This window comes from Gymnoscopelus microlampas (assembly GCF_963454915.1).
Source record: "Gymnoscopelus microlampas genome assembly, chromosome: 6".
Taxonomy (NCBI): Eukaryota; Metazoa; Chordata; class Actinopteri; order Myctophiformes; family Myctophidae; genus Gymnoscopelus; species Gymnoscopelus microlampas.
In genome coordinates, this window is record NC_139943.1 from 15118421 (window position 1) to 15129293 (window position 10873).

Consider the following 10873-nt stretch of genomic DNA (forward strand, 5'->3'; position numbering starts at 1 on the left):
TTTTCGAATAGCCCACATAAATGGATAAAGTGGTTAAAATTATTGTGATGCTACTTTAACTACTTTTGCTGGGGACCCCCTGGAATACAAATTATGTATTTGGCCACCGACTCTTTGGCCACCGACTTTCGGTATTTGGCCACCGAAAATGTTTCCAAAAAAAAAACATTCAAAAAATGTCATCTGCTATTTTCAAATAGCTGGTTAAAAACTGATGTTGATTTGTTTTGCCCTCTGGATGTGTACTATCATCAGCCTCATGTTGTTTGTATGTCATTTAGTTTAAAGTTGTGTATGTTGTTGTTGTTATGTTTTGTTTGCCTCTGTTTTGTTTCATGTTGTTTTTGTATTCCTAATTTCATTTATGTTTTGTCTTATATTTCTTTTATCTGTGCAAATCCTGTTGTCGATATTTGAAATACCTATGTGAGTGGAAAAAACTGCAATAAAAAGATGTTTAAAAAAAAAAAAAAAACTGAGGTTGATGCTACAACACATTTTTCTGGGAACTCCCTGGAACCCCATGAAGAACCGAACCCCTGGGGGTCCCCGGACCCCACTTTGAGAACAACTGGCCTACAGGATACATGCAGTGTCTAGTCTAGTCAAAGCAGGGAATGCACACGTCTGCTCATAAAATTATTATTTTTTGCTCTGTATTGCATTTTAACTGGATGGATATTGAGCGCACTCAGTTGTAGTGTCTGCAATAGATGTATTTGTCTGTTTATGTTTGTGTTTTACTGTTGTAACACTGTTCATGCAGCTCTCTTGGCCAGGTAACTCTTGGTAAAGAGATATTCTCAATTAGACTCTTACCTGGATAAATAAAGGATATGATGATTAAATGAGTCTGTAAATATAATACTCCTGTCTGCCTAACTATATCGTGTAACTGACAAGTACTAACTGTAGTCAAATATTGTTTTCATAAAAGTAGGCCTACAGTATATTATAGCTTTTATAGTTGTTTCCCTTGATATCCAGGGAGAGACTAAACTAACCCAAAGTCACTCTGGGCCATGGGTCCCACTCCCAGTGATCTCCAATTAGCTTCCTATTAGCAATAACTAAGCTTCCGTTATTAAAAATAAATAAAAAATAAAATGAATTGTGACTCAGTGGTAGGACAGACAACAACCAAGGTCCTTAGTTCAAAGTAGGCCTAGTCTTTATTTCCACACACCACCACACTGCTTGCCATGCCTAAATTGTGACTGTACTGTAGCCACTTCAGAAACTGAATTGAACAGAACTGAATAAACAAAATCAAAACTCTCTCCCACACACACACACACACACACACACACACACACACACACACACACACACACACACACACACACACACACACACACACACACACACACACACACACACACACACACACACACACACAAACACACACACACACACACACACACACAACCCTTATCAGTCTCCATAAGTTATGATTTCTCTCTCTGTGCAGTCTGTTCATCTGAAAACGTTTATTTAATTTTACAGCAGCAGCGAAACTGTTGGTACAAAGCCATTTGTGACAGCAGCAATGTGTGTTAACAGGCTTACAACAGTCTAGTCTACATGTAGCCCTGCTGTATACATACAACAGTCTACTCTTTGCCTACTAAAAAGTGTAGTCTATGTATAGGCCTACTACAAAGGTTCAGTATTTATCTGTAGGCCTACAACGGTCTAGTCTATGTGATGAACTGTAGTGAAATTCTCCTAGAGAATCATTCTACTGATCGCTGAGACAGAAAGATGAGAGGATGAAATGTCCCTTTAAATACAAACACACAAACATAACAATTATACAGCATAACAGACAAGCTGACTAAAGTGCAATATGATATAAATCTATACATATTTTGTACGCTGTTTTATTGATCAAACTCAGCAGTTTAAAGGGTCAGGCTTATCAATGCACAACAATTACTTTAAAAAGCAGACATTTTGCATATTGCCTGAGATCGCTACGCAGAAACATCATGGCAACAAGCGATACAGACAAGAACTGAGGATTCCATCTCAATGGGAACTAAACAACAGAACTAAACAGTCATCAATGTGGTAACAGGTACCCCTGAAATATTTCTTCTTGGATATGGCTTAGACATCTGATCACAACTCATCAGATAATGTCAACGACAATCAATAATTAAAATCATATTGTGTAACTTTTTCAATGAAACAAGTTATTTTTGATATAATCTTACACTGTTATATTTTACACAATAACCCACATAAATGTGTTTTTGACAACTTGTTTAAACATAATTAAACACTAAGTGTCTGGGCAGAGACTCGCTGCAAAATTACATAGGCACCGGAAATGTATTTATTTATGTATTTTACAGTGAAAAACTACAGTTTCTGACAACTTCTTGTTGCATTCAAAAATATCCTTGGGCGCTAGGACCCTACAGCATTCCTTTGAGGTACTTCCATATAGACAAACGATGGAATAACAATGGAGCTACAAGAGGCGTCACCAAAAAGGCCACTAAAATTAATGTTACACAGTATGACTTTAAATAAAAATAAGAATCTATCATGGTTGCCAACGGTGGGATAGCTTGGTGACGAGAAGTTGTACAGTTGTCACTATAATGGAAGAGGGACCAGGACGTCTACATAGCTGACCGGGAGGTAGCCTGACTGGCCGCCCAGCATACCCTCATACCAGTTAGAATCAATCTTATTGGTCAGGATGATGATGTCACCCGTCTTAAAGCCCAGCTCGCGCTCGCTGAATGGCTGGAAGGAGTAGAGCGCCCGGCAACAAGGCTGGTCAAATATCACTTCGCTCTCCTCTGGATGAGACAAACACAGAGACAGACAGTGGAGAGACATACACAGAAACACACAGCGGAGAGAGACAGACAGACAGACAGACAGACAGACAGACAGACAGAAAGACAGACAGGAGAGAGAATGAAAAATGTCCACCAGGCAAAGCCTCTCTGTCTCAGTCTCTCAGAACAACCAAACACCATTTCAGCCTGACATTAGCAGCAGATTCCTATTGTGTTGTTAGCTATATGTTCAACGTATGAAACGTCCTCAAACATCATATTATTATACATTTGTATAACTCCATATCTTGAGAAAATGACTCACTAACTTCATGAGGACTTCTTTCAAATGTCTTTATTGAGACAGTAGGAAAGCTGAGAGGGAAACAGTGTAGGAGAGATAGACAGTAGGAATGCTACAAGGCAGACAATGTAGGAGAGACAGACAGTAGGAAAGCTGAGAGGCAGACAGGGTATGAGAGACAGACAGTAGGAAAGCTGAAAAGAGGAAGATAGTGTAGAAGAGACAGATATTAGGAAAGTTGAGCGGGAGTCAGAGCCGGTCCACCCTATACGCACACTACGCAGGTTGCGTAGGGCCCCGCCTACCCGCCGATCAAAGGGGCCCCCTCTCCGCCCCCTCCCTTCAGCAGAAAATAACGTGCATTACTGCGTTCACATCAGCGCAGGCTGCGCAGCACACTAAAACCGAAATAAAGTACCAAAAAAAGTAACTTTATCCGTGGGATAAAGTTACCGCGCGCATGTGTCCCGTATCCTGCGTAGGGCCCCTGTGGAGTCTAAACCGGCACTGGCGGGAGTTAAGTTACCGTAATCGTCTCTTCTAGGCATAACCACTAAGTTTCATAAAAATCCATCCATTCCTTCATCATGATGTTATTTTTCTAACCAATAGACCTCGACCGTGATTATAACCTTGCCCTTTGACCTTTTTGACACAAAAGGACAGCCTACTGATTACTCCCAAAAAGTTTCATGAAAATCCAGGCATCTGTTGTCATGTTATTTTGCTAACAGACAAACAGACGAACTGACAGACAGACAATGAGGTGAGAATAGAGATAATGATACACAGATATTAATATGTCACTCATTCACCTGGTGATGTGTGCGTTTTGATTGACAGCTCTTGGTAGACTGGGTTCTCGGTTGTGGGCTCTGTAGTGGACTGAGCTCTTTTGGACTGGAATTGTCTGCGGGGTTGGTTACTGGCGATAGTCAGCCTGCAGACACACAGACACAGACTGTTCAGCAACTGTCTCTTTAACCCATTAAGACCTGAGGCCGATTCTACAAATGCCTTCTAAATCAGTAGTTCTCAAACCTTTTTCGTAATTCAAAATCAAAATTATTCAATTTTTTATTCAAAGATTTTCAAAAATAGCAGATATACAAGCTTCATGCCGCGCTGTGAGCTTATATATCTGTTATTATTGGTGGCGATTTGGTGTAGAGGGAAAAAGGGGAGGGAGGGTGGCTAATACAGACCCTTGGAGGACCCTGGTCAACCAAGTACAATACTGTATGGTTTAAGTGGGTTTTAACTAAACAATCACTTTACAAATAAAGGTTTTGAGGGACTGATTGGTTGATCGATTGATCGAATGATTGAGTGATGTCATTGTTGCAGTGTATCGCCACAAGTGCTGCAAGCGCATACGAAACAATAAAAGATTTCAGCGTGAGCCTTCCTTACACTGAGGAAGGCTGGCTACAGTATGTCGCAAAACCTGTCCGTTGCCATGCTGCCCGTGCCTGGTGATAAAATATCCTAAAAAGGACTTGAAGTCAGTCGTTTTAGTTTGTTTTTGTGAAATTCTCTCTGAACCGTGCACACGGTATGAAGGGAAGTTGTTTGAGATGAGTGCTCGGCATTCCTTTTGAAGTTACAAGAGTTACTCTCCTACCAGCCCTAGTACTGCTGGTTTTCTATCCTACCAGAAGTACTGCTGGTATTCTGCAGGGGCGGCAGTGGCTCAGGAGTAGCTCAATCCCCGGCTCCCCCTAGCCATGGGTTAGTATCCTTGAGCAAGACACTGAACCCAAAGCTGCTCCCGATGAGCGGGTTAGTGCCTTGCATGGTTTTGATTTCCTCTGGCATCGGTGTGTGGGTGAATATAATACACACTGTAAAGCGCTTTGGAGAAAAGCACTACATAAATGCACCATTTACCATTTTTACTACTATTGGTTTTCCATCCTACCAGGACTTATACTGCAGGAATTCTATCATACTAGCACCCCTAATACCACTGGTTTTATATCCTACCAGGACCTCTAGTACTGCTGGTTTTCTATCCTACTAGGTCCCATAATACTGCTGGTTTTCTATCCTTCTAGGACCCCCATTATATATCATACAAATATATGTTATGATGTAGGTATGATATCATGTTGTATAAGCATTTGGACCTGGCCTTTAGCTTGAGTATATTGCTACAATAAATCATATAGTGTTAGTGCTGCCTTTGTTGTTATAGTTCTTATTGGGTGTATTACAGTGTATTAGAGTGTGTGTCTGAACCTGGTCTGTAGGCGGCACTGTAGCTCTGCTAGAATCTGCAGAGAATGACGGTGAAACTCCAGAAAGGAACCAATCAGAGCAGAGAGCTGAGTGACCTGTTGTACCTGGATCGCACACACACACACACACACACACACACACACACACACACACACACACACACACACACACACACACACACACACACACACACACACACACACACACACACACACACACACACACACACACACACACACACACACACACACACACACACACTTCTCTGTGGCATTTGTATTGAACAAGGACAGATCTGGAAGTTGTACTACAACTTGTACTACCGCTACTCCTAGTAATACTACTATTACTACTACGGCTACTATTACTGCTATGTTACTATTATTACTACTAATAATATTATTACAGGGAAACTTCACCGATTTTTAACATAAATCCCATTGTTCTGATGTGAGGATATCATATACATTTGTGTCATATGGCATAAATTCCCTATGCCCAATAACGTGAAACAATGCGTCTTTTGACATCATCTAATGCACATGATTAGACATAGTTCGGTGGACTAATGCCTATCAAACTGGGGGTCCTTGAAATTGCAAAAAGGTTGAGCATTTAAAGACCAGCAAGGGTCCCCGAACCCGACGTTAAAAACAAGTGCAGTACATGGTGTCACGTTTGAACTCACATCATTTTGGAGCAGAGTGAACATGCTCCTCTCAGCCAGGTCCTTGGAGGCGGTGAACTTCTCCCAGGCCACTTTATCCTCCTCCTCTCTTTTTCTCCTCCTCTCTACTTCATCCTGCTCCTCTCTCCTCCTTCTCCTTATGCGGTAGTCGACGTCCAGGCGGCGTCCCTCCAACTTCCTCAGGTGGTACTGAACAACCAATCACGACACAGTTCAGAGACACACCAAACAATCATGACACAATCCATATCTGCTTAGTTTCTCATGACAGACGTGTTGGCTCCCACAACTTTCGAATGCTTACGCCTACCAGTCTGTACTATGGACACTCTGAGAATGAATCAAAAATAAAGCAGATGTCTCATCATTTCCCCACTTCTAAACTTCCAACTCCTACTGGAAACCAAATGAGTCGAAGCTTAGCTAGCTGCTTAGCAGAAATGGAAATGGAAAACATATACATTACGTACATATATACATTTTCGTGAACACCGCCTTGAATGGTCAAATACCCTTCCAGTCTGAAGAGCAGATGACAGCTTCCTGTCCTAATTTTTTCCCCGGGCGGAATAACAGACTCTCTATATCGGTTGAAGATTGTGGCTTGAGAGACTCATATCTGCTCTCCCCTGTAGCAGTCTTCTGTGTAGTGATACAGCTTCTGCAGTTTCAGTGCCAGTTTATACAACAGTATGGCAGAATCTGTTACAGACTGTCATGACTGTTATGAAAGACAGTCTGTAGAGCCTGTATATACTGAATTACTATGGCGGACATTGGTTAGTGCTGAGCTGATGTGATTTTGGGAGTCAAACGCTCACCCCTATCTCCCGAAGCTCGTTGTCATGGAGACAGTGCAGCGGGTCGATGAAGTTTTGTTTGACACAGATGTCCAGACCTTCCCTGAAACACGACATCTGCTTCAGAGCCACGCCCACTTCTGACAGCGCCCCACCTACACACACACGCACGCACGTGACAGACAGACAGGCAGATACATAAACTGGTAAACAAATACTCAGGTGGACAGACAGCAAAAGCAAGACAGATGGAGAGATTGGAAATCACAGACATAGCCATACAGACAGACAGACAGACAGACAGACACAGTGAGAGATAAACTGAGTGAGAGACAGATGAACAGGGTGCGAGTTAGAGAGACAGAATGAGAGACATATGGACAGGGTGAGAGATAGAGAGGTGAATGAATGAATGAATGTATGTATGATGTTCAGTCATCTTTCTTAGATCAATAACCAATGAGGTTAATAAACATACCAAAAGCAGAGCTTGGTCCAAGCTGCTTGCTGTAGTATACCATACAATCTCCCAGCATGCCCTCTGGCTGTGGATACCCCCCAGACTTTTCCTGCCCACCCATCCTGGACAAGGTGGCGAGCATGCTCAGTTTGGCCCTGTAGGCTGGGGACGGGACCGGCAGAGAGAGAGAAATAATTATAAGCTGCATTCATAGTTCATTTACAAACAGTAAACAGTACTACTAAAACTGACAGCCATTACGGCAAAGTGGAATAAAAATGCAATACAGCTTAGTACTGCACTGTAATATAGTGTATTATAGATGTAGTATTGTTGTAGTACAGTATAGCATTGATAGAGTATACACATGACCAAGGTTCAAACTCTGTAGTAAAAATGTTATGCAGTGTATTATAGATGTAGTATATAGATGCAGTACAGTATAGTATTGATAATGTATAGACAGTACAGTATGTGAGAAAGCACCTGGGTTTGGCTGAAGGTAATCTGTAGTTCTGGACATCAACTCTAGAACCAGCCTCTGGATCACAGCTACCTTCTGGGGGTCATAACAATGATTGAGAGAAGAGAGAGAGAAAGAATGTTTGTAAATGGTCTGCATTTCTAACACATTTATCTAAAGTCCTTTACAATGTGCATTACATTCAACCATTCACACACCGGTGGTATACCCTCATCGTGAACAGTTAGGAGTTCAGTGTGTTGCTAAAGGACACTTTCACACAAAGCCAGGACGTTCTAGTTCCCAAAACGTCCACGCTCCCTGTGCAGGTAGAGAGGCTGAACTAGTAACAAGTTGTTAAGCAAGACACCGAACCCCAACATTACTAAGGGAGTTGTACTGCAGGTTACTTTGAACTCCAATGTGTGTGATGACTGACAGGAGAGACAATTACATAAACTTATCTGATGTCCCATAAAGTGTGTTTAGTGACAGCAGTGTGTTACCTTCTCCATTGTGATGAAGTCTTCATCTAGTTTAGTTCCCTCTGCTCCGATCAACCTCTCATTTAATAGCTGAGAGATAGGGAGGGAAGGAGAAAGAGAGAGAAAGAGAAAGAGAAAGAGAAAGAGAAAGAGAAAGAGAAAGAGAAAGAGAAAGAGAGAGAGACTTTGCATTATATTGTAGTAATTTAATCACTCAACAGTCTAATCCAAGTGAACTGTCCAACTGTAAAATAATGATCAGATCCTAGATCAGGAAAACTATCATCAACCAACAGAAATGGGTTCAAGAGACAGAGAGGACATTAATGACCGATTTATACTTAGTTGTGCACCAAGTGTTACTTGCGCGTTGTGCTGTGTGTGAGCTTGTAGATCGGCTATTTTTGGTGCACAACACCAGCGTGCAACTACGTACAATTCAGACTTGAGACAGAAACAGATACAGTTAGAGACAGCTGAGTCCAGAAAAATAATATTTTACCCAGAATCCTCCTGCTCTCTGGCTGAAAGAGTTAATGAGAGGATTAAAGACATGTAACAAACAGCTCAGCCATCTGAACGATGATGTCATGGTTGTTAGTTTGCTTGTATGGCACATTGTGCTCTGTTTAGATTTGAATTCCAATACATTTCATATAATATAAAGTCCTCTTCACTGTAGTACGTGTATATAATACAATGTTTTAATTTGGTAACTACTTTTTCAAAACAGCGACTCTCTCTGTCACTAATATCATAAGCCTCCTAACCCTTCTCTAAAATCCTTTCACTTCATTTTTATTTGTTCAAATTAAACAGTCAATAATAAAAAACAAAGTTTCCCATCAAAAACTGAAATTACACGGAAATGAGACTGGCCTCTTTTTCCAACTTCTAGCTTGACTGACTGACTGACTGACAGACAGACAGACTGACTGACCTGTCCTTGTCATTACGCGCTAAGAAAAAACTAAACCAAAACAAACTAACTCCATCAAATGACCTCCATCTCTTCTAACTGTCTAACCTTCTAACTGGGTCCCAATTTGGCCTGGGGACAATGACCAAACGTCCTCTATCTACCAACCACCTGGCTCTCTGCCAGGCTGACAAAGAAAACAACACACCACCTCAGTCCACCCTGTGTTACATCCATTGTGGTAACCTATGAATTTCTGTGACTCCAGAGGTCTGGTGTGTCTCACCTCTCTAAGCCTTTTTATAGCAGTCTGACCCATGTTTGAATTCTCTCTTTTACTTCATTGTATTGTATTATTAATTAATTATTACCTCAAAACCGCTCCTAAGTTATTTTAAACCCTTTTATAGTGGCCCACCCCGTAGATCCATCATCCCGCCCTAGAATTATTGTTATTATCATTATTATTATTGTTTTTCTTATTATTTCTTATTATATAAACAGCTTTCTGTGTCCTGATGCCTGCACTACACCCCTCAAGACTGACACAGCCCTGGGTATAGGCGAGCAGGCCTGGTGAGATCTGCAATCCAAGGAGAGCACTTCTATAGTTTATTTGTGCCTATAATAATGACATGCCAGGGTTAAAAGTATTAATAGCTCAGTCTATTCAGCACTACTGTGATGACAGCGCCTTACAGGGCGGGGTACCAGGAAAGGAAGTGAAGTCCCCCCCCCCCAAAGAACATAGTCCCACACTCCCACCCTCTTTCTTTAGTTTCTCTGTATGACAAAAACAGTGATAAGAAATGGGACTTCATTGTATAACATGGCATACTGTCGACATGTTTACAATAATCTCAGGTAAACTGGCATCAAATTAATGCTGAGAAAATGTGATACAAAACAAAAATACAACTTTTACACGTTTTTGATCCTGACCTAAGTCACCTAAACTGGAAAATGTCATTATCATAACTTTGGCCATCACACAATGGCCATCATACCAGTGGTGTAAAGTAACTAAATACATTTACTTTAGTACTGTACTTGAGTACAATTTTGAGGTATTTTTACTTTACTTGAGTATTTCCAATTTTCAATACTTTACTTCTTCTCCACTACACTTGTGAGGCATTGTGAGCTTGTAGATCTGCTATTTTCAAAAGATTTTTATACATTTTACACATTGGAAAACTTGTGAAATGGGACATTCTGCATAACGAGTACTTTTACTTTTGGTACTTTAAGTACATTTTGAAGCCAATACTTTTGCACTTTTACTCAAGTACATTTTTAATTCTGGACTTTTACTTAGTATTTCTACATCGCAGTATTGAAACTTTTACTTAAGTAAGAAACGTGAGTACTTTTTCCACCACTGCAACAAACAAACACTGCTCGATGGGTCACCAAATGCTGTGTTACCTGACTTGCTTTGTGGAACTGTTTCCTCATCCCAGACACAGACATCGTTGACAGCAGCGACAACGACACATAAACAAATGACAGACAGTTATTATCGGACACTAACTGATCCCACGGTTAGTGTGTGTCTCCATCGATCCCTGGAATCCATCCACCTATCCATCCATCTGATCTCCTCCTCTGTCTGTCGCAATGAATCAAGTGCACTAAATCAGCTGGACCTGCCATCAACCAATGAGGTTTGAGCCTGGTAAAAGCGTTTATAGATCCCATCGCCTAGAAGGATG

General features: G+C 41.1%; 1 protein-coding gene across 1 annotated transcript; it reads right to left on the reverse strand.

Moving 5' to 3' along the window:
- Positions 1 to 1800: 1800 nt before the first annotated feature.
- sh3gl3b (SH3-domain GRB2-like 3b) lies at positions 1801 to 10756 on the reverse strand. Its single transcript, XM_084059443.1, has 9 exons — positions 10587 to 10756; positions 8261 to 8329; positions 7778 to 7850; positions 7310 to 7453; positions 6853 to 6986; positions 6032 to 6220; positions 5344 to 5447; positions 3918 to 4042; positions 1801 to 2816 (listed from the first exon to the last, which is right to left on the reverse strand). Exons 1-9 carry the CDS (start codon positions 10629 to 10631, stop codon positions 2608 to 2610), a joined length of 1092 nt encoding a protein of 363 aa, XP_083915569.1. The 5' UTR covers positions 10632 to 10756; the 3' UTR covers positions 1801 to 2607.
- Positions 10757 to 10873: the final 117 nt, after the last annotated feature.

What these genes read in the sequence shown, in the direction of transcription:
- sh3gl3b (XM_084059443.1), bottom strand. Translation starts at nt 10,631, where the DNA reads ATGTCTGTGTCTGGGATGAGGAAACAGTTCCACAAAGCAAGTCAG. An exon ending in CAGTGCCGCCTACAGACCAG is followed by an intron (nt 4,043 to 5,343) that starts GTTCAGACACAC and finishes GTGTGTCTGCAG; the next exon opens with GCTGACTATCGCCAGTAACC. An exon ending in CAAAACGCACACATCACCAG is followed by an intron (nt 2,817 to 3,917) that starts GTGAATGAGTGA and finishes TGTCTCATCCAG; the next exon opens with AGGAGAGCGAAGTGATATTT.